This window comes from Pelophylax lessonae (assembly GCF_965119305.1).
Source record: "Pelophylax lessonae genome assembly, chromosome: 3".
NCBI classification, from domain to species: Eukaryota; Metazoa; Chordata; class Amphibia; order Anura; family Ranidae; genus Pelophylax; species Pelophylax lessonae.
In genome coordinates this window covers 256,881,318-256,906,193 of record NC_138770.1, presented here as the reverse complement: position 1 = coordinate 256,906,193, position 24,876 = coordinate 256,881,318, and the positions used below count along the sequence as shown (strand labels likewise).

The 24,876-nt window shown below is 40.8% G+C and overlaps 1 protein-coding gene across 1 annotated transcript in view; it reads left to right on the top strand.

Moving 5' to 3' along the window:
* Window positions 1–24,876, top strand: part of SI (sucrase-isomaltase) — a 331,665-nt gene that overhangs the window by 205,405 nt on the left and 101,384 nt on the right. The window contains exons 44-47 of the mRNA XM_082249620.1: window positions 473–561; window positions 927–976; window positions 14,988–15,158; window positions 18,131–18,268. Of these exons, the coding sequence (XP_082105746.1) occupies window positions 473–561; window positions 927–976; window positions 14,988–15,158; window positions 18,131–18,268 (448 nt within the window). The remainder of the gene's footprint in view (window positions 1–472; window positions 562–926; window positions 977–14,987; window positions 15,159–18,130; window positions 18,269–24,876) is intronic.

The window sequence follows — 24,876 nt, the reverse complement described above, 5'->3', positions numbered from 1 at the left end:
ATTATTCTGGTGACAGCTCAAAATTTTGGATGTTTAATTACTTTTGGTTCCAATGACATAGGTTACTAGAACAAATAGACAGATTGAATCTCCCCAATTGCGACATAAACTTTAATATAAACCTAACAGGGTTGATTTCCTACTCTATCCAAGACTCAAAACTGTTTTATCTTAATATACATTTTAAGTAATTGCAGGTAAACAAGAATAGTTTCCAGCTATGTGCTCCTTGTATTATTCTTTAGTAGTATAAACGGCATGCATATCTACAGTGAAGTTTACAAATTACCTCTCAGCTTGTGATAGGATAATTGATAAAAATGTGCGTGGGTCCATTTTTTGATCAGAATATTTTATTTCAATGGCTAGTGTATGTCCCAAGCACAAAAAAAAAAAAAAAAAATACAAAGTTTTATACTTAATTACGTTCTCTGAATTTACCTTTTTCTGTTTCATTTTTCTTTTTTCTTAGTCGTTTGAACCCTATGAAACTTCTGATTGCTCTGGATAACAATGAGACTGCACATGGACATCTTTTCTGGGATGATGGTAACAGCATTGGTAGGTTTCAGTCTGATCTGGTATTTGAGATTATAATAAAAAGTATATTATCTGGCATATAGTGTACATTTTAGAAATAAAATTATTTTATTCTGTTTACACATAGGAAACACGTTTTTATCACCCATTTATACATATTTTAACTGCAAATAAAATAACATGCACAGACTATAGTCTGTGAGCTGATTACACACATTTTGGCTATCAATCCAAAATGTTCACAAAAATCACAACCTCCACATTCATGCACAGTGTTTATTTTTCCCCTTTTCTCTGTGCTGATTTTATTTGGTTAGTTAATATTGTTGTTTACAATATACCTTTTTAAATTCAGATGTCTATTCTTTTTTTTTTTTTTTTTTTAGACTCAATTGAACATGGCATTTATGTTTTGTATGAATTCCATGCAAGACCTGTAAGTATATGAGATATTAATATTGTTTAAATTAAGAATAAAACAGGAACAGACAACTTTATTTTCCCTTTCAAGAGTCAGTGCTAACTCCTGCAGGCAGCAATCTCATGAGTATCACAAACTAGGTGGACTCATTGGCAGGGTGATCTCCCTGGAGGAAAATAAAGTCCCTGAAGGCCTTGCGGGTACCCCCATCATGATGGGTGAAGACTTGCCTGTTGGCCATGTTACTGGATTGGTGAATGCCCCTAGGTTTTGTGGAGTTTGTGGCATTTTTCTCTAGGTGTTCCTGAACCTAGGTGTTGCTTTTTTTTTTTTTTAAGAGAGGAGGGCTTCACCAAAGTAGTGGTGTTCAAAAGGGGTAGACCATACACATTTTCTTTGTGGTGCCTTTTTACTTGTTGCTTATGAAAGAAGCACGTCTGACAGCTGCAGCTCAATAAAGCCAGAAATTCCTTGGGATACAGCTTATGAAGTGCAGCAAATATTGTGGACACCTGATTAGCTTTTGCCTGCCTTTCAGAAGGGGGGAGGGGTGGGATTTCTGCAGATTATTAGGACCTAGAGACTGCCAGCAAGCTATGGCTATCATGTAGGGAGGACCCCTTGCACAGTTCCACCAGCAATGACTCCCTAGGATTAGATTAGCTCTGAATCTTTGCCTGTATCAGATATTTCCACTTTCTCAGGGGCACAATCCTCCTTTGCATCAAGAGAGGAATTTTGCAGCCTTTTCTAATCTTGAAACCTCTGGGATGCAAACATGAGCCCTCTCCTTCTCCTCCTCTATTTTGGTAGTAGGATGAGGTTTTTGGTTAAAATCCTGAAGAAGAGGAGGATTGGGACAATTCTGTAGACCTCCTTCCAGGAGGTTGTTAGCAAAATTTCTTCTTAAATTTTCTCTCCCCAGTAAATGCAGATGGGAGGAGGATCTGGGTCTCCTTTCTAATGAACTTTGGGATGAAGTATTGCAGAGTGGCCAGACAGTTTTACTCTCTCCAACGCACTCGGGGAGATATACTAAAACTGATGCACACAGAATCTGATGAAGCTGGGCATAGAAACCAATCAGCTTCCAGGCTTTATTGTCAGAACTTAAAGTGTTTGTTACCCTAAATACCCTAAAAAAAAAAAAAATATATAGAGATCCTGTTTCTTTTATAGCAAGTTAAACAGCACAGTGCTTGTGCTGTCTAACCTGCCCCTCTAGAAACTGTAAAAAAACCTGGCTGATCCTGCCACTTCCTGTCTCCCCCTCTCTGTGCTGACCACGATAATCATGGCTATAGAGCCCTGACCACCATGGTCAGCCTGTGTGCCTCCGTCATCCGTGCCTCCGTCATCCGTAGCTCTCTTCGATTCTCTTCTCTCTGCTTGTCAAATTTGTGTGTCTGCTGATAATAAACCAGTCAAATGTCACTTCCAGCTCCTCTCTGTATATCTCCTATCCTGCATTGTATAACTGCTTGTAAGAAACAAGTAATGCCTCTAAATACTTTTTTGAGAAGTGTCTTTATGCCTGTCATGTGACTCCCGGCCGCTATGATAACACAATCCAGGGCTAAAACAGGAGGAGCCAAGCAGCCAGCACAGCAGTCACATGACTCCCGGCTGACGTCAGAGAGAGAGCTCCGCTCCTCTTGCTGTAGCCCAGATTGTGTTATCAGATGAGTTGGGAGTCACGTGGCAGGCCTAAAGACACTTCTTAAAAAGGTATTTAGAGTCATTGTTTCTTACAAACAGTTATACAATGCAGCATAAGAGATTAAAAGAGAGGGGCTGGCAGCAAGGCAATGGTTTAGGGTTACAAACCCTGTAATTGAACAAGCTGAAGTTAGAAGTTGATTGTTTACTATGCAGAACTGCACTAGATTCTGTGTGAACATGTTTTAGTACATCACCCCCATACAGTGACAGCTTTTTTTTTCTATTTTGAATAGAGTGTACCTCACATCATATTTTCTGTATAGAATAGGTCTCAGGGAGAACTCGCACTGTGCCAAATGCAACCACCCACATGGTCATTTATTGTGGAGATGTCCAAAGCTTAGACACTACTGGAATGGGGTTATATCAACCTTAAATGGTAAATCTATATGGTACTATCCTAGCTCCTCTCCCAGTTTATGTATCCTAGGTTATGTTGAATCCACTATATTGAATACTAAGCTAACTTTAGTGGTCATAAGATTACTCTTTATTGCACAAAAACGGATTGCTTTACGATGGGTATCTGCCAACTGTAGATGAATGGAAATCCAAAAGGCACAGATATATCTTGTTTGATATACATACCTCCTTCTTAATACCCTACGTAAGTTTGATGCAAAATTGTTTAGCTCTATATACATGATGCGTCCTTTTATTATTTTTTTTTTCTGAGAATGCTGTATTTACTGTTACTTGTGGGACATTGGTCAGCCTATTCTATATTATATAGATATTTGGGTGTCAGATTTACTTCAGAATGATACTCCCATGTGTTTAACACTGTACTTTGGTCTTTATGGGCCTTTTTCCATTTTTTTTTTATTTTTTAAATCTTTGTCCTGCATGTAAGTTTGACTCTGTTAAATGCATGGAAAACCACTTTATGTTTAAATTAAACTGATTATGAGAGGATGGACGCTTAGCCTCGGGGCTCCGGCGTGACTCTTCAGAAAAGCGCACCAAGCATCTTCAGAGCGATCTGACTTCCCGCACTAGCAGAATTATGACCCGCAAAAGAAAAGACCAGTCTCGGCCGCAGAAACTCACGGCTTTCTTTCGTCAGGCTGGCGGGGGGAAGCAGGATGGCGCTGGCTCTCCTTCCTCCTTACAGGGCAGCAACCAGTTTCCATTGGCGAGTGGGCAGAGCACCTCTACCTTCCTCAGCTAAATCAAAGCCAGATGAGCAAGCAGCCTCTATGGATGAGTTCTCCCTATGTCCTGATTCATTGAACCTTACTACAGAGTTACCTGACTCTATCCTAGCCTTCCCTACTACTAACCAGCAAAATCAAATACAACTCTAAAAGACATGCTAGTTTCTCTTAGAAGCTCTATTCATGCAGACATACTGCAATTAACCAAGCGTTTTACTGAGGAGATTCACTCCATTGGCACTGCAGTTGATCATACCATAAATGATCTTATACAGCTGCAAGAAAAAGTATGTGAACCCTTTAGAATGATATGGATTTCTGCACAAATTGGTTATAAAATGTGATCTGATCATCATCTAAGTCACAACAATAGACAAGCACAGTCTGCTTAACTAATAACACACAAAGAATGAAATGTTGCTATGTTTTTATTAAACACACCATGTAAACATTCACAGTGCAGGTGGAAAAAGTATGTGAACCCCTAGACTAATGACATCTCAAAGAGCTAATTGGAGTGAGATTTCAGCCAACTGGAGTCCAATCAATGAGATGAGATTGGAGGTGTTGGTTACAGCTGCCCTGCCCTATAAAAACACACACCAGTTCTGGGTTTGCTTTTCACAAGAAGCATTGCCTGATGTGAATGATGCCTCGCACAAAAGAGCTCTCAGAAGACCTATGATTAAAAATTGTTGACTTGCATAAAGCTGGAAAGGGTTATAAAAGTATCTCCAAAAGCCGTGCTGTTCATCAGTCCCCGTTAAGACAAATTGCCTATAAATGGAGAAAGTTCAGCACTGCTGCTACTCTCCATAGGAGTGGCTGTCCTGTAAAGATGACTGCAAGAGCACAGCGCAGACTGCTCAATGAGGTGAAGAAGAATCCTAGAGTGTCAGCTAAAGACTTACAAAAGTCACTGACAAATGCTAACATCCCTTTTAGTGAATCTACAATATGTAAAACACTAAACAAGAATGGATTTCATGGGGAGGATACCACAGAAGAAGCTACTGCTGTCCAAACAAAACATTGCTGCATGTTTACAGCTTGCACAAGAGCACCTGGATGTTCCACAGCAGTACGGGCAACATATTCTGTGGACAGATGAAACTAAATTTGAGTTGTTTGGAAGAAACACACAACACTATGTGTGGCGAAAAAGAGGCACAGCACACCAACATCAAAACCTCATCCCAACTGTGAAGTATGGTGGTGGGGGCATCATGGTTTGGGGCTGCTTTGCTGCACCAAGGCCTGGATCGATTGCTATCATCGAAGGGAAAATTCATTTCTGAGTTTATCAAGACATTTTGCAGGAGAACTTAAGGCCATCTGTCTACCAGCCGAAGCTCAACTGAAGATAGGTGTTGCAACAGGACAATGACCCAAAGCATAGAAGTAAATCAACAACAGAATGGCTTAAACAGAAGAAAATTCGCCTTCTGAAGTGGCCCAGTCAGAGTCCTGACCTGAACCCAATTGATAGGCTGTGGCATGACCTCAAGAAAGCGATTCACACCAGACATCCCAAGATTATTGCTGAACTGAAACAGTTCTGTAAAGAGGAATGGTCAACAATTACTCCTGACCGTTGTGCACATCTGATCTGCAACTACAGGAAATGTTTGGTTGAAGTTATTGCTGCCAAAGGAGGTTCAAGCAGTTATTAAATCCAAGCGTTCACATACCCTTTCCACCTGCACTGTGAATGTTTGTATGATGTGTTCAATAAAAAACATGGCAACATTTCATTCTTTGTATGTTATTAGTTTAAGAAGACTGTGATTATCTATTGTTGTGACTTAGATGATGATCAGATCACATTTTATGACCAATTTGTGCAGAAATCCATATCATTCCAAAGGGTTCACATACTTTTTCTTGCATCGTCTGATTTGAGACAATAAGACCTTTATCTGTTCAAAACTTTACTGCCTGAGTCGCCTGTCCTTGATCTGGTCATTGATCGCATCCATCGTATACTGAAACCCTCCTTTATACCAGAGCATATACCGAGGGATGTGCTGATAAGACATCATTTTTTTCATATAAAGGATAAGCTAATGTTTGCTGCTCGTTCTTCAGGATCCTTTCCACAACCGTATAATAACCTGCAACTTTTTGTGGATTTTACACAATATACGATGCAGCTGAGGAGGAAACTGACCTCTATTACCAAAGCTCAGTGGAATCACTTTATTACATACAAATGGGGTAACCCTATGAAGCAAATGGTGTACAGAGAAAGCGAGAACCATACAATTTCCCCACTGGAATTCAGCCTACAGCTTTTAAAATCCTGGGGTATAATTCCAGATAACCCCCCATCAGCTAAAAGAGGTAATCTCCGTCAGGGTTCCTAACCATTTACCACTGGATACAATTGTTGAAAACCATTACCTTCCGTCCACCTTAAACCAGCACTAATTAGTGCAATTATTTTCTCTGGGTTCACGTTGATGCCTTAGTTAGTGGACTTCTACCCCCACTCTCTGGAGCAGCTTTGTTACTCCATAATGCAACCGGATCTTTGATCCCCATTTTTCTTCTATGTTAAGTACGTTGTTTATGCTAAGTTCAATTTTTCGTTTTCTTTTGATTGCTTTTTTTTTTTTTTTTTCTGTCGGATAATCTATCACATGAGTGGAATCCCTATACAAATCCACACTCTGATGGAAAGACCTGTTATATATCCAACATTAGATTGCTACAAATGCTTCTGGAAAAATAAAATCTTTATGAAAGCTTACTCTCTTTAGTCGCAAGCCTGCAAAAGGCAGATCACTCTGGAAAGAAGCTCTGCAACATAAAGCTGATATCCTGTGTGTACAGGAGACCCATTTTCATGAACTATCTCCCCGAAGTGTCAACACAACAGTTTTCCACACGTCACACTCGCCTCAATACCTGCTAAGAAGAGAGATGTAATGTTTGCCATACAAGACACCCTAGCGTTTCATTTGATCTCTGTGACTATAGACCCAACCGGACGATATATTATTATATTGATATGTGACATCAACTCTTCTAGATACATCATCGTCCACAAATATTCTCTGAATACCCACCAGCTACATTATTTACACAAGCTAAGGAAAAAAGTAGAAAAACTCAAACAATTCTCCCTTCTGCTTGCGGCTACTTCAACATTCCTCTGGATCCACAACTAGACTCTACTACCCCCTGAAAGCAGGGAGCTCTATCTCTACAATCAGTCTTGTGTACATAGAATCTGTTTGATATATGGCACTGTCTACACGCTACTGAAAAAGACTTCTCATATTTTTCTGTGGCTCACAACCCCTTTATCGTCTAGACCTGTTTCTGACAGACAAATGGTTCCTCCAGAGGATACAGGACTCTTCAATTAGGACATATCTTGGTCGGACCACGCTTCTGTTCTCATGACTATTGGAGACTCGTTGGCCCCACATCCTGCTTACCTGTGGAGGACTAATCAAACCCTTCTACAAACTCCAGAAACCAAAACAACCCTAGAAAAAGAATTAACCAAATTCTTCAACATGAATACAGGCTCAGTATCTGACCCGTTTATGTTATGGAATGCTCATAAAGCATTTATGAGGGGAATCTTCATTAAGCTTGGGTCTAGGTTTAGGAAAAGAAGGCCACAGCACATAAAATCCTTCATATCAGAAATAAGAAACCTAGAGTCACAAAATCCAGTCCAACCCCCACCCTCAGCACCAACTTTTCTACCCTCAGATCTGACCTCCGCTCGGAGCTCTTGAAAGTACACGAGCGGGCCATTAGACGTATGAAGATGACCTACTATGTATGTAGTAACAAGGCTGGCAACTTTTTAACTGGGAAAATTCAAGGCCATAGAAGCAAAATCAGAATCTCCCACTTACACCACCCTTCTGGGCAAAACATGACCAACCCTCCCTATCTGACTATCAGCCTCCCAGTTGGAGGTTCTTAACTCACCCTTCATTAAAATAGAAATTCTCAAGGTCATATCTAACCTACCCAGTGGTAAATCTCCTGGACCTGATGGGTACAGTGGGGAAAAATATTCTTGCTCCCCATCTTAGTGCTGTTTTTTTGTGTCTGAATGCATCCAACTCCTTTAACACAATGGTAGATGCTCAAGAAGCGCACTCAGAAGAGATAACTTAGATTAAATCTAAACTAGCAGATCTTGAAGACAGGTCCAGGCGCAATAACTTACAAGTCAGAGGTATACCTGAATCGACGACCCCATCTCAACTACCACATTTTATCAGAGCTACCTTCCTCGCAGCTGTGCCAAACCTCACCTCGACTGACCTTACAATAGATCGGGTACACCGCATCCCAAAACCATCACATCTACCAACATTCCCCGCGATGTTCTAATACGCATGCACTTCTTCCAAGTTAAAGAGAAGTTATTGGATGCATTCAGGAAAACCAGAAAATATCAGGCACCTCCAAATCTTCCCTAATTATTTGCAATTCACCATGCAATGCTGCAACAACATGCATACAATAATGAAAGCCTTGCACAACCATGACATTTCCTACAAGTGGAAATATCCCGCCAGCCTGGTAATCTTTCATGAAGGGTCATCAAAAACCATTCATTCCCTAGAAGAAGGACTTACCCTACTTAAAAATTGGAAAATTCGGCCACCAACCTCTTCGCCACTGGGTCTACGCCCAGACCAAACACAGCTCCAGCATGGTCAGAGGTCCCGCTGAAGCAACAACCATCTACCTCTGGAGGCTCCTGAGCCTATCAACCCACACATAACCTATAGGCAAGCCCTGGTCCTTTCTATGAGTACACACCAGCATACTCAAACCCCTACTCTTGTTGCAGTTAGACTGCCCGAAGCCCCTATATGAAAAGGGCTTCTTTTTTATGCTTCTTAATAGGAGTACACCTGCTATACTGTTCCCGTTGGAACACAAGTTGGTTATACATTGACATGCTTTTGTTACTAAAATGTTTCTTACCACCTATGAATCAGAGTCCACTGGCAATATATGTCAATTACCTTGAAGAAATTTGGATTCTAGGGGTCTATACTTTCTGCCATACTGACACTATAATCTAATCCCTCAGCTCAAGTGTTCATTAACGGTATTTTATTCAAGTCCTGCCATATCTCCATCCGGGTCCCATCACGGATGCCCCCTATCCCCCTCTATGTTCAACCTCATGATTGAACCTTTAGCGGAATCTATTGGCACGCATCCATATATCTCAGGGTTTAAACTCCAAGGCAGATCCCATATAATAAGCCTTTTTGCAGTTGATGTCATCCTGTCCCTAACTAAACCACTATTCTCCCTGCCCTTTGCACACCAAACATTGACTGCTTTCAGTGACATCTCCTACTATAAAGTGAACTTTACGAAATCCTTAATTTTAGATTTGGGGGTGCAAACAAATACCAAAACCCACCTAATCACACAATTCCCCTACACGTGGGCATCTGGGGGGATTCCCTACTTAGGTATAACCCTAACCCTATCCATTTCATCGATAGCAGAGGCAAACGATACACCCTTAATGGAAAAACGACTTAAAAAACTGTCCCAAAGAACGTACCAGGAACTGTCTTGGGTAGGTTGATTAGCCGCATTTAAAATTATGGTACTTCCACAAATTCTATATATATTTCGTACACTCTCCATACCGATACCCCTTTCTTACCTAAAATCTCTCACTAACCTCCTTAAAAATTATACTTGGCAAAACATATGCCCTAGATGCTCGTGGGCCCACCTGATCAAACATAGAAGAGTGGATGGGTTTGGGATGGTCGACCTAAATGACTACTATTGGGCAACACAGTTGGCACCATCCACCCCTAAATGTATATCACTCTTGTACAACACCTTACACAGTAAAACCACATTCTGGAAAACTAGCCCTATGATGAAATGGGAAGAGGACTTACAAACAACATTTTCAGAGGAAGACTGGCTCAAATCTTTAATATCAACCTATACTGTTTCATGATGCATAAATCATTGGGAGATCTCCCACAAAATAATATCACAATGGTATCTCACACCATTCAAACTAGCTCAGTTCTTTCCTTCCCAATCTACCCTATGCTGGCGCAAATGTGGGCAAGTAGGCATAAGTTTCTCTAATAAGATATTTAGTCTTATATCATCCGTCACTGGCATTCTATCTACACCAAAACCAGCTCTGGCACTACTTAACATAGGCATTGGAAAAATTCCTCCCCATTACTGCTTCCTATCTGTTCACATATTCAAAGCCTCCAAAATGGTAATAACCACTGGAAATCAGATGAAGCCCCTAAACTATCAGAAGTAGTTGAATCTGTCAACACTACCTACAAATGTGAAAAAATACTATCACTACGTATAAACACATTTAAAAATGTTGAAAAACTATGGCAACTATGGTCCTCTTGGACTAAATCTTAAGGATATGCTCTTATAACAGTATTTTACATTGCATCTATGACTTCCTTATTTTTTTTCCTTCCTCTGTACTAGTTTGTACCCTGTAAAGATAAGATATGCTATACGCAAACCCAATTATGTGCTATCTGAGGCTCTATGACTAAACTTCCCAACATTGTATCATTGATACACTTTTATTTTGTATTGTAAACCACTGTTTTGTACTTCATTGTATTATTCAAAATCCAATAAAAATTTAAATTGTAAAAAAAAAGTGCCTTCTCTGCTCCTTGCGCTGGACACAGAGAAGGCGTTTAACCCTAACCACTGACAGTATCTGGTTGAAGTCCTTAAAAGATTTGGCTTTTCTGGTTATACTCTGACAGCCATTATTCTATATGTGCCTTCAGCTAAAGTTTATGTTAATGGTATGCTATTCCACCCTTTTTATATCGCTAACGGCACCCGTCAGGGTTGTCCTCTGTCCCTCATAATTTTTATTCTCTTGATGGAGCTTATAGCTTCCTACAGCAGGTCACATCACTGGAAATCTCCCCTAATCCCAACAACATCAGAGGTAATAACCTTAGTTCACAAACATTACACATACAACAAAATGTATTCACTGGCCACGGACTCTTTGAAGACCACTGTTGTTAAATGGAATCCTTAGAAAGAATGGTATGACAATTATATCATTACTGTGAAATTATTGCAATAAATTAGGTATGATGTTCCTTGTGTGAGATACACTCCGACTCAAGCTAGGTTTTGTTTTACTCTTTACTTTTCTTTCTCTTTGTACTTTTTGTTGGTTTTGTACACTACCTAATGATGTCAAGAATGTAACAATGTCTTACAGGTACAGGCTTTGGCTTATTTTTGTGGATATGTTGAAACTTTTCCATAGAGGTTTATGTACACCTTGTTAAAAAACCTAATAAATACTAACTTAAATTGATAAAAACAAAATTTAGGACAGAGATATGTCTGTCCAAAGGATTAACATACATTCTCGAGAAACTATGGGCTGCTATAGTAGAACTTGGGAAAACTTGCCTAAAAGTCTCTTGTTTTGGTCTGGACGAAAATACAGCAGCAGTAGCAGCCCTTGCGTGTACACATGCAATTTCCAAAAACCTGTCTATCTACTTCCTTCATGTGGGGTTTTTAAAGCCAGCCAGGAACAGGAAGTGGTAATATATAAATATTCATACCATGGTGATATTAGCAGCTAACATTAGAGGGCAGCGGATTCCTACAGGAGTGTTAGTGCGTATCTGCCTATTCGGCATTAAGCTACTGTTGTTCAAATTTGTAAGGCTGCTACCTGGTCACACACTATTACTAATTTCTACCAGGTAGATGTTTATGCCTCTGCAGAAGCAAGTTTTGAGTGGAAGGTCTTGCAGGTGGCTTTGTAGTGTTAGAAAGGTTTCTTCTATTCTGTTTTGTGTTTTTACCATATTTGGCATTGTTGCTGTGTGCCCATTCCTCATGGTAATTGCTTTGGGACATCCCAAGTAGTCTTGAATTTGAATGTGTCCTTTGAGGTACGATTAGGAAATTAGGATTTTTTTAGGATACCTGTAAAATCCTTTTCTTGGACTACATCACGGGACACAAAGATCCCTCCCTTCTTGTCTATGTTCCTCATTGCATGCTACAATACTGAGACTTATAAGTCATAAAGTAGTGCAACTCTTGTGATATCTACTAAAACAAATCATATAACTCAAAATTATAATTCTTCCTCTAGCCTCCTTTGTATGCTATCAAACACCAGTAAATCATTTATACATATGTGGTCATGTGCTAACATTAAATCTAAAGCATGCATACATATACAAAAAAAAAAAAAAAAATATCCCTCAATGCTCATATAACAGTGTGTGATTACTTTTCTAACAAAAAAATATTCATTTGTCCATATACACCATATTAATGTGCTAGTAATCAAATAACCCTCAGTAGCACTCGGAAGACAAACACATGCATTCTTCTGTGTTCACACACCACTTTGTGAATCCCCTATCTTTTGTACTAATGACTTCTTCCACACCAAGTGCAGTGTGGCACCACCATCAAGTGAGGATGTAAGGTCACACTTAAGTCAGACCTCTAAATTCTATGAGGTCTAAAATGGCTCAGACCCTAATTACAGCTATTTCCAGGCAGTTTAACTTGGTTCCCAGCATTTCAATCATGCAACTGTTTCATTGGGATTTTTTCTCAATAAAAATCAAACAACCATATTGCTCTTCATACCCAATTATTATTAAAAAACAGGTTAAAAACACTCACATGAACTTAAACCGTTAACAGTGACAGAAAATCCTTTTTCTAACTGCAATCTCCAATTACTTCCTCTCGGCACTCCTATCCCTTGTGATACACACAGTGAATCGGCAAGCACACACAGAAAGCCACACCTTACATCCGGTAAAGACTTCCTCAAAAAAAAAAAAATAGTCTTTCACAGAGTTTTTACATACAGTATCTTGCAATAGTGAGTACACCCCTCACATTTTTTAAAATATTTTATTATATCTTTTCATGTAACAACACTGAAGAAATTACACTTTGCTACAATGTAAAGTAGTTAGTGTACAGCTTGTATAACAGTGTAAATTTGCTATCCCCTCAAAATAACTCAACACACAGCCATGAATGTCTAAACCGCTGGCAACAAAAGTGAATACACCCCTAAGTGGAAATGTCCAAATTGGGCCCAATGTGTCAATATTTTGTGTGGTCACCATTATTTTCCAGCACTGCCTTAACCCGCTTGGACATGGAGTTCACCAGAGCTTCACAGGTTGCCACTGGAGTCCTCTTCCACTCCTCCATGACGACAAGAGCTGGTGGATGTTCGAGACATTGTGCTCCTCCACCTTCGGTTTGAGGATGCCCAACAGATGCTCAATAGGGTTTAGGTCTGGAGACATGCTTGGCCAGTTCATCACCTTTACCCTCAGCTTCTTTAGCAAGGCAGTGGTCATCTTGGAAGTATGTTTGGGGTCGTTATCATGTTGGAATACTGCCCTGCAGCCAAGTCTCTGAAGTGAGGGGATCTGCTTCAGTATGTCACAGTACATATTGCCAGTGCCGGCAGCTCTCATGCAGCCCCAGATCATGACACTCCCTCCACCATGCATGACTGTAGGAAAGACACACTTGTCTTTGTACTCCTTACCTGGTTGCCGCCACACACGCTTGACACCATCTGAACCAAATAAGTTTAGCTTGGTTTTATCAGACTATAGGACATGATTCCAGTAATCCATGTCCTTAGTTTGCTTGTCTTCAGCCAACTGTTTGTGGGATTTCTTGTGCGTCATCTTTAGAAGAGGCTTCCTTCTGGGACGACAGCCATGCAGACCAATTTGATGCAGTGTGCTGCGTAGGGTCTGAGCACTGACAGGCTGACCCCCCACTCCATCAACCTCTGCAGCAATGCTGGAAGCACTCGTATGTCTATTTCCCAAAGACAGCCTTTGGATGTGATGCTGAGCACGTGCACTCAACTTCTTTGGACGACCATGGCAAAGCCTGTTCTGAGTAGAACCTGTCCTGTTAAACTGCTGCTTGGTCCTGGCCACTGTGTTGAAGTTCAGTTTCAGGGTCTTGGTAATCTTCTTATAGCCTAGACCATCTATATGTAGAGCAACAATTCTTTTTTTCAGATCCTCAGAGACTTCTTTGCCATAAGGTGCCAAGTTGAACTTCCAGTGACCAGTATGAGAGAGTGAGAGCGATAACACCAAATTTAACACACCTGCTCCCCATTAACAGCTGAGACATTGTAACACTAACAAGTCACATGACACCGAAGAGGAAAAATGGCTAATTGGGCCCAATTTGGACATTTTCACTTAAGGGTATACTCACTTTGTTGCCAGCGGCTTAGACAATAATGGTTGTGTGTTGAGTTATTTTGAGGGGACAGCAAATTTACACTGTTATACAGACTGTACACTCACTACTTTACATTGTAGCAAAGTGTAATTTCTTCAGTGTTGTCACATGAAAAGATATAATAAAATATTTACAAAAATTTGAGGGGTGTACTCACTTTTGTGAGATACTGCTCATATATGCATTTGTAGATTTCTTGTTAGCAAATAAGTAAACTGTATGTATAAATGTATGGATTTACTGATTTTTGGTAACCAATAAAGGTGGTTAAAGGGAGAATTAGATATTCGATAGGGTAATGTAGTTTATTTTAGTAGCTATCAAAGGCGCTGCACTACTTTATGATTTATATATTGTTATGATGTGGTAGTGAGGCACGTGCCAGATGCTTCATTGTGGTTGATTATTGATTATTGCTGCATGTAATATTTTTCAATTTATACATTTGAAAAGTAAGGTTTAACTAATTTGGAAGGGGGTGTGCCTGGTCAGGGATTCCTGCCGTTTTTTTGGCCAGTGTCCACGCACCTAAAGGTAACAATATAATCCAAGTAGTATGAACTTATGAATTCCTTTGTGTCATGTGATGTACTCCAAGAAATGGATTTAACAGGTAAACAAAAAAAAAAATCTATTTTTTTTAGATGTATCATTTATAAAATCAGATAAAGCATTATCATGGCCTGCTTTAAAAACCTTCTGCTAATGAGTTTTCTGTCTGAAATCATAACATTGTGACAAAAGAGAATAAAACAGTATTTTTCATATTACTTTGTTGTCGTGCATATATTTATGTTTGGTTTGTTTGGTTTGTTTTTTCTTTATTATAGAATTCAATAGCACTCACGGTAACCCATAAAAATTATACCGATCCAAATAATCTGAACTTTGATGAAATTAAAATATTGGGATTGCCAAAAGAAATAGAGAAAATTGTTGTGAGAAAGAATGGTGTTGTGCAAACGTCTAACCATGTCATTTCCTATGATGCTGTCAAGAAGGTAAATATAATGTGTACTGCAGATTACAACCCGAAATTATTGAGTTCTAGACAATATTACATTTCTTTTAATCTGTGCGTATGTTTTTTCAATGTTTTCTTTCCTAACCTAATACATTTCTTGGAATTTTAGGAATATATATACCTGTATGTTTCATGACAGCAGCCAATGCATACATTTTTCTGAACTAGGTGCTTAAACTGACCAGTAGAGTTTTGCATTGGAAATGTCTTATCTTTAAAACTAGCTGATTCACATCTAAGTAATTGAATCTAATTTGTGATTTACATTGCAGACGACCATATATATGCCCTCTATTATTTGGAGATTCAAAGTTTAATAGTAAAACGGTACTCACATAACAGTAGTTCAATCAGGCATTAGAATCAGTAAAAAACGAGAGGTCTGATTCTAATGCCTGATTGAACTACTGTTATGTGAGTACCGTTTTACTATTAAACTTTGAAGTTATAACTTAGTACTACACTATACAAGTTTTTCTTCCTCATACGTTAACCGGATCATACCTAGCCACTTGAAATTACACAGTATAGGACCCCCAGTACTGTTCACATCTATCCTTGGATGTTAGGACCCATATTTGATGCCACTGACCAGACGTATTACTTGATGACCAATGAGGGATATTGGAGCCATACTTTATTTATTATAAAGGCGCAATACCCCTGTAGGGGTTACTACATCTGGTAAGTGTGGTCCTGGGAGAGTGGGGAGCACCCTGACCCACCACACTGGCCACACTGAAAGGAGCACTGAAGATATACCAGTCACTCCTGCTGGCAAACTACACCACTAAACACCTTATTGGAGCACCCCGATTTGGGACTATCACATATCACTGTGCACTGGATATATATAATTTTTAATATATTTCTTCGTGGTGTGATTTGGACTATTTTTGAATACTTCTTATTATTATATATCTCACCACTTTTGGATGATTCAACTTGCACTTTTTTGCGATTTGGTATCGCATGTTTTTTTTTTCCTCTTTTTGTTTTTAAGACAATCACTTTATATATTATAAATTTTTGGTTACCCACAGTCACTTTTTAGTGATCTTTATATATGTATTTTCAGTACATATATATATATATATATATATATATATATATATATATACATATATATATATATATATATATATATATATATATATAGGCACGCTAGCACTTTATTATTGCACCTGTTGTTTGCACAATTTGATCTGTGCAATTCTTGGAGACACTGAGTTACTTTATTAACCACTTTACCACTAGAGGATTTTGTTGTCTTACGTCTGGGCCACTTTTTGCGATTCAGCGCTGTGCAAATTTAACTGACAATTGCGCGGTCGTGCGATGCTATACCCAAACGAAATTTACGTCTTTTTTGTCCCACAAACAGAGCTTTCTTTTGGTGGTATTTGATCACCTGTGCGATTTTTACTTTTTGCGCTGTAAACAAAAAAAGAGCGTAAATTTTGAAAAAACAACAATATTTTTCACATTTTTTTATATGAAATTCCCCCCAAAAAAATTTAAAAATCCAAATTTTTTTACATTTTTGGCCAATTTGTTTTCTGCTACCTATGTTTGGTAAAAAAAATTCACAATAAGCGTATTTTGATTGGTTTGCGCAAAAGTTATTGCGTTTACTATCTAAGGGAAAGATTTCTGTCATTTTTGGTGGGTTTTTTTTAACGAGTAATGGCGGCGATCTGCGATTTTTTTTGTGGCATTGCGACATTGCGGCGGACAGATCGGACCCTTGACTGACATTTTTGACACTTTTGGGGTTACCAGTGACATTACTGCAGTAATCAGTGCTATATATATTCACTGTTACTGTAAAAATGACACTGGCAGAGAAGTTCATTTTATTGGAGAGGGAGGGGTTAATGTATGCCTGGTGCTTACTGACGTGTGTGGGGGGAGGTGACTGAGTGACACAAGGACAGATCCAGGGTTCAGCTATGCTGAACCCTGCACTCTGACCCTGCCTGTCACTTAGGAGATCCGCCCACTTGTGTTTACACAAGCGGGCGGATCTCCACACTAGATCCCCGATGATCAGGGAAGAGCAGCGGCGATCGCCGCTGCTCCTCCCCTGGCCCGACTCCCGCTGTGACTTAATACAGCGGGAGCAAGCCATCAGGGGAGTGTCTGATGACGTAGAGCTACGTCGTCAGACGATAACGAGCCACTTTGCTGCAGTACTATTACCGTAAGCAGACTGCAAGTGGTTAATTTATCACTAGTAGTCACTTATTTATTTTGGGATTTTATATAATTTATATTGACTTATATATATATGCATATTTTTTATATTGTACTTTAGAGCTCATTTATATATTTATCCTACCTATAGTAGTTGTTTTCAAGCCTAACCTGAGTATATACACTTCAGGATTCTCCTGCTTCCGCCTTACACTTTGCTGGCAGCGCCATCTGCCTCCACATACTTTTTAATTCTTTACTGTGCATTTCTTTGAACAGGTTTTGAGGTAGGCAGCAGCCAAGCTTTTACCTACAGACTAATCTATATCCTAAGCGCGGATCTATCTCTCTTCTCACAATTAGATCAGTGCTGTCAGGAGTAGGCAGCACTGCCCTCTCCAGATTGCTGCTTGTTCCCTCATTTTTCAGTCAGTCTGGAATGGGTCCTAGACAAGATCATTTTTTCTAATGGAAATTTGTCCAAGATTTGCTTCTGTGAAGAGGTGCCAAGATCACAAGACAGAATTCTTATCTGTTGGTCATAACAGTAGTTTTAACTTTGAAGCTGTGTGCATAGAGTTTAGCTTTTAATTCATTTCTCAGACCTATCCGAGACCTCCAAGTAGAATACATACAGATATGTAGTGTACTTCATTTTTTTCTTTGTTATGCCAATAGATTGTGGTAGCATTTTTGCTTTATGTTAATAAGGAATAACTTGAGACGAAAATAATAAAATGTGTGTGTTCTCAGATTGGTCATATCACTGGACTTAATTTGACATTTGGAGAATCGTATACTCTAGATTTCAATGATAATGTAAGAATTGACTGCCATCCTGAAGAAAATGCCGGTCAACAATCTTGTGAAAGGCGTGGTTGCACCTGGAAGGTAGGTATTTATTTAGTAAGTGAATCCATGAAAGTGGCTGGTAAAACAATAGATTTATCTGTTTTTTTCTATGGCTCTCAACTTTTAACTCATTTGCTGCCAGAGCTATTTTTCTTGTTCAATATTTTTATTGAGGTTTATCACAGAGAACAAAAAAAATTGGATAGTATCTGTTATACATTAGGAGCTAGTAAATAGTAAATAGTATCACATGAAAGGGTGTAAATGACAGGACAACAATACTAGTGTGCGTGAACAATGTAAGCAATTCCGGGTGCCGAATGTAAGCTGCGGAGTATTGTCTAGCACCCCCAGACACCCCATCTGAGAACAAACTCTACCCTGAGGGGAAGACAACACGGCCAACCTTTAAGTTCTTATTCAAACTATTTTAATGAAAAAAACAATAGGTTCCGGTGTAAAGGTGCAAGTAATAGTGTTAGTGCCATAGGTACAATGCAAGTACAATATGACATTAAGTGGAGTTCTGAAATGATCAAATTAGGCCATGTGGCCATTCAGTAGATAACGGGGAAGGATAATCTACCCTAAGATGCATAAGAGTAAGTGGAAATGTTATGGGCAACCCGCACATTAACGGCAAGGGTAGGGAACTGGTGGGGAGAGGGAAAGGAGGAGGGGGGGTTCAGTTTTTACTCCTTGTGCCATGCCCAGCCATTAATAATTGAGGCAGCAGATTGGCACACTAATAGAGGAGAGTGTCAAAGAGCACCAGATCAGGAAAACTGTAGAACGGGGAGGATGATGCGGGCATGTTTGGGGGTAAACCTGATTAGGAATCCGAACCAGAGGCAGGGAAGCTGCAGGGAAAGGTTAGGGAGGGATTAAGACTGGAAGGAAAAGGGAAAGATAGGGGACAAGGGAGTAGAGGAGAGCTAAGGAGGGCAAGGGAAAAGATAAGAGGGGTGAGGTTAGAGGGGTGAGGGAGAAGATGGCAGGAAAGATAGGGGAGGGACCCCCTAGGGAGGGGGATTGGGCATGTTGGCAAACCCAAATGGTTAAAAAGTTTATGGGCGCAATAGGGTCTCATCAAAAGCAGGGGGTAAGAAATGGGTCACCTATGGGTTCCAGAGCTTCTCGAATTTTGGAATTTTATCCAACAGTGCTGCCTTTATCTTAGCGTGGATCATAGTTTGGGTGATTATATGCTTTGTTGCGAGTACACACAGGGTAGAGGATTGCCAGGCTTTTGCTATGGTCTGCTTGGCAGCAGAAGTGACATGGAGCAGTAGCTTAAATTGGCGATGAATCAAGGACATGGATTTGCCACTGTTGGATTCGGTGATAGGAATGTGGCAAAATGTTTTGATAGGATTGAGAAAATCTCTGACCAGAAGGCTTGCGCTATGAGACAATCTGACAAAATGTAGGGGTGTGTTCCTGCAAGGGGACTAGGTACCACCTAGTAAGGACCTTGAAGTTAGTTTCTAAGGTGGCAATGTTTGGGAAGGAAGGTTTAATCGCCTGCCAGATGGATGACCAATCAGCGTGGCGTAAGTTTAAGATCTATTTCCCATCTGCTAACATTATCTGGTAGTTTCACTGTTTTTGGGGCTACTAGGAAGGTATAATCCGAAATTAGCCAACGCCTGTGGGGTCGGACTTACACGCCCGTTCAAAAGATGTAAAACCTTAGTCTGAGGGATCAGAGGGGGTATAAAGTGTAAAGAAGTGTTTGACTTGTAGGAATCAAAAGAGTTCAGAGGAGGGAATGTTATGGGTCTCACAGAATGTCTAGAAGGGTTTGAAAGAGGTGGACACAAAGAATTGATGGGCCTTGATGAGGCCAGACCTTGATTAGGCCGTAAATGAGGCCAGGGAGGACCAGGCTAGATAAAAGGAAGGGTTGCGAAGAAAAGAGTGTAAGTGATGAGGAGACTGGAGGCCAAATCGAGTCTTAAGTCTATCCAAGAAAACGAGGCTATGTCTCATAATCGGGTTGGTAATGGATCTACGGTGGGCTGGGGCCAACCAAAGGAGATTGGCTGTGGAGAGGGGGTCACAGTCCACTGATTCTATGGCTACTCATAATGTGGTTTCAGTAGCGGCATGGTATTTTGGGAGTTGGGCCAGCTGCACAGCATAATAGTATTTCAGAGAATTAGGTACTCATAAGCCTCATCTAGTTTTAGAAGTATATAGAGTAGGTTTAGGTAGTCAGGTCTCAGTTTGTTTTCCAGATAAAGGAAGATGTGTGGCGCTGCATAATTTGCAGGTAGTGTGAGGGTACTGTGATAGGGAGAGAATACTACTCTACTCAAAATAGGTAGAGGAGTTTTGGGAGAATGGACATCTTCACAGCAGTGATTCAATCCATCTAGGATAGTGGTAGCGGGCCCAATTGGACATTAGGGCTGCGAGGTGGGAAAGCATATGGGGATAGTTCACTGTATAGAGGCCTGAGGGATTGGCGGTAAGTTTAATACCCAGGTAGGGGATGTGTCTATTGACCCATGGAAAAGGGATGACCTTACTGAGGTGGGTTTGGAGAGGGTTCAGTAATATGTTAAGAGCTGTCTATTTCTGAGGGTTAACTATAAGGCCTGAGATTTGACCAAAACTGGAGAGTGTGTCTAACAAGTTAGGGGCAGAGATTAGGGAGGAGGTCATAAAGACAAGGATATCATCCGTGAAAAGGCAGAGTTTGTGCTGGTGACCACCTAGATCTAGGCTGAGGTTCGAGTGGATAAGGAGGGCTAGGGGCTCGATAGCCAGGGCGAGGAGAAGTGGGGAGATAGGCAACCCTGCCTTGTGCCACGTTCTAAAGTGAATGAATGCGAGCGAAAGCCAGCATATGAGACAGGCTGTGGGTTCGAGTATAATGCTGAAGTGCATTGCAAGAAATGCACGCCAAACCTCCATTAGCGCAAGATGAAGTTCAAGTAAGGCCAGGAAAGCATATTAAAGGCCTTGCAGATGTCTAGGGAGATGAAGCAAGATGGGATGTGGCGTGTGCGAGCAGCATATGTCAGGAGAGTTGTGCGACAAACATTATCGCTAGCTTGACGAGAGTGGATAAACCCCACCTGGTCTCTGTGTATTAAAGAGTCAATATAGGAGTTGAGATGGGTTGACAGGATTTTTGCAAGGATTTTTATGTCTAAGTTAAGGCTTTAAATGGGTCCAAAGTTAGACCAGGTGGAATCATCTGTGTGGGGTTTGGGGATCATAGAGATAGCCGCCGTTAGCGATTCAGCACAAAAACAGTGCCCATCCCAGAGGGAGTTATATGCTCCTACTAAGAGGGGGGAGAGGAGGTGAGCAAACTTCTTATAGTAGGTTGTAGAAAGGTCATAGGGACCTGGGCATTTGCATAGTTTAATTGATTTGATAAGCGTATTTCTTCAGCTATAATAGGCCAGTTGAGATTCTTTCGACAAGAAGAGGTGAGAGCGGGCATATGGAGGGAGGAGAGGAGAGGAAATAGTCCGCCTGGGCCTGGTTAAAGGTTTTGGGGTCTTAGTAGAGTTGTGCGAGGTGTCTGTGGAATTTCCTTATGATTTTTAGGGGGTAGCTGGAGTACGTATTAGCAAATAGTTTAAGCCTAATGGGTTCGGGGGTATGCTTGGCTCTGCGAAGCGCTAGGGCCAAGAAGGTGTCAAGTTTGTTCGACTTCATGTAAAAAGTGTGTCTAGATCTTTGCAGGTTTTTTCTGCCGCTTCTGTCAAAAAAAGGTCCAGTTCTAGGCGTGATTTTTCAAGATCACTTTTAGATTCGGGAGAGGGGCAGAATTGGAAAGCCACTGAGGCTTTAAAGAAGGTATCCTCCAAATGTTTGTGTTGAAGGCATTTCTCCTTACAGTGATAGAAAGCTTGACTGATACATACCCCTCCGATGACTGGCCTGTGGGATTCCCTTAAGGTTAGGGGAGATGTGTCAATAGACATATTCGTTATGTAGTCTTTGAGGGCTGTTTCAATGTCTAATCGTTTGGTTGGATAGGCCAGACGTTTCTTATTAATATACCAGGCGGTGTGAGTTGGCCTAGGGATGAGAGAGAAAAGTGGCATGGGTACTGCACTGTGGTCTGTCCAGGATATTGGGAAAATAGATGAGGCCAGGAGAAGGGAGGAACCAACTGTTAGAAAGATGTGATCTATGCAGGAAAATACCTTATGCGGATGTGGGCATATTGGCGACATGCAGGGTTTTGGTCTCTCCAGGCATCTGAGAGCAATAATTTGTTAAGGAGTTGCTAAAAAGAGAGGCGGGTATGACCAGGAGAGGAAGTAACTGGGGATTCATCAAGGAAATGGTAAAAATCTTGCTTAGAGTTACCGCGGATTAAGAGGGTGCCTCTTTTATGTGAATCAAGAACTGTTAGCAGATGGAAAAAAATGAGGGTGGGTGCTTGTTGAGGGCATAGTATGAAACTATTGTAACTTCGCTATCAAGTAGTTGCCCAGTCAGGATGAGGTAGCGTCAATCTGGGTCCCTGATCTCAGCCAGGAGTATAAAGGGTGTAGTGCGATGGAATACAATGAGCACCCCTCTAATTTTAGAGGATGCTGAGGCTGTAAACACTTGAGGATTTTGGCGGCCAAGAATTTAGGCATGGACTGAGTTGTAAAATGTGTCTCCTGTAAACAAACCACATGTGCCTTAGCGGATGCAAAAGAATGAAAAGCCTTGGTGCGCTTGTTGGGGGTTTTGAGGCCCTGGACATTGAGTGCAAGAATGTTTAGCATTGCCATAACCAAGATAAAGAAGGTATAAGGACTATCTAGAATTGATGGCCTGAGGTCTGACAACATGCCCCTAGAGGGGAGGTATGAAAGGTGGAGTAAGGGTAGGGGAAGAGTGTAGGTAAGAGAGGGAAGAGACAATAATAGCAGAGTGGACCACAGCAAAGGGTTAAAGAAGGAGGAGGGGAAGGAAGGGGCACAAGAGAGAACTAAGTAGGGTCAAAAAAGACCTAAATGTCACTTAATGGGGTGGAAAAGATGTCCACTGGTAAGTCAGCAAAATAACTACCAATGACAAAGATGGATCTGTGGAATACCCTATTGGGATATATGTGGACTTTGTGGGGGGAGCAGTGAACAGTCTCCAAGATTCTTACAGCCAACATAACAAGATAATCGAATGTGTTAGATAGCAGAACCTGATAACGGTATGCCGCAGGAGACCTAGGTAGCTGTATGTGGTCCCCTGGAACATATCTGACAAATGGGCCAACATTAGTGAAGAAAGGTGCCAGCAGGGCATCCTGCAACATTTTGTGAACAACTAATAAACTTCAAAGTTCAGTTTGAACATTACTGCATGGGCAGGGGAGGGGGGGGGGGGCAAACAGCCATTAAACCAGCCAAGGCAGTTAGTATGTTAAGAAGTAAAAGTAACTGCAAATAATGGCAAAAACAATCAACAAATACAGCCTGAGTGATCTGTGAAGCACTATGTTCCTAATTGGACACGGTGACTCAGGCTACACAAAAATATAAACCATAAAACATATAAACATATGTGAAAGAGAAAATACCATTAGGGTACAATTGGAAAGGGGAGAGAAAAGGGTAGGCATGGGGGAAGGGTAAAAGGGAAGGGGGAGTGGGGAAGGAAGGTGGCATAAGGAAATTTGGATAAATTCACATATGGTATATGAGGAAAGGCTAAGCGAAAATACGTAATTGAATATTGCAATTAGACCTGAGGTTTCAGGGTATAGTTACGATAAGGTGGAAGTCCCATGAGGATGCTCTAGGAGAGTGAAGGGGGAAGTGTCCTCTGCTTGTAGAGAGGTTGTCAGTCCATTATGTCTTCATGAGCAGGGACAGGCGAGACATAACATCCACGTTTATGGATGCTTGAGGATGGAGCTTCCTTGGAGAGCGAGATGCAGATCAGCGATGGGATCCCATAGCAACTCCAGCTAGTTTAGAAGTAGCCAGAGTGTTAACGTTAACAGGAATGTTCAAGTTGCCAAGAATATTTGTGGGAATTGAAGAAGAGAGAAACTAGGGTAGCCAGGCAGAGAATTAATCAAGAAGCTTGACACCAGTCTACGAGGCCAATAGATCACAGTGATTGTTGAAGAAACTGGAGAAAATAGATTAATACAGTAGGCTTTAAATGAGGAGAGGTAGGTAAGTGAATAACCTGAAAGGTTCTTTGGTGAGATAGAAGGATTCCAACTACACCTCCCTTCCATGCTGGGAGAGTCCAGAGGAGACCACCATGGAAGAGGATGACAGGAGAGGAACAGTGAAATTCTTGAAGCCAGGTTTCAGTCACAGCAACTAGTTTAAAGGAATTAGTGATAAAAGGGCATGGACAGAGGTGAATCTGTTACAGGTTGAGCAGGCATTGCAAAGGGCAAATGAGAAGGTTAGGCTGGTTCTGGGAAGTCGAGGAATAGCGACTAGATTGTGTGGATTGTGGCTGCTGCCAGCGAATGAGGGGCTTTGGGTGTTTGGTCAAAGGTAAATGATGCAGGGCCATGATGATATATCTCCAGACGTTAGGAGAAGCAGAAGGGTTAGGGAGGAAATATGTGTGATTTATATGAAGGGACTGTGGGTTCAAAATGAGCTGGAGTTGATGAGTGCAGTAATAAAGAGAGGATAGGAGTGAGAGTCATAAATACC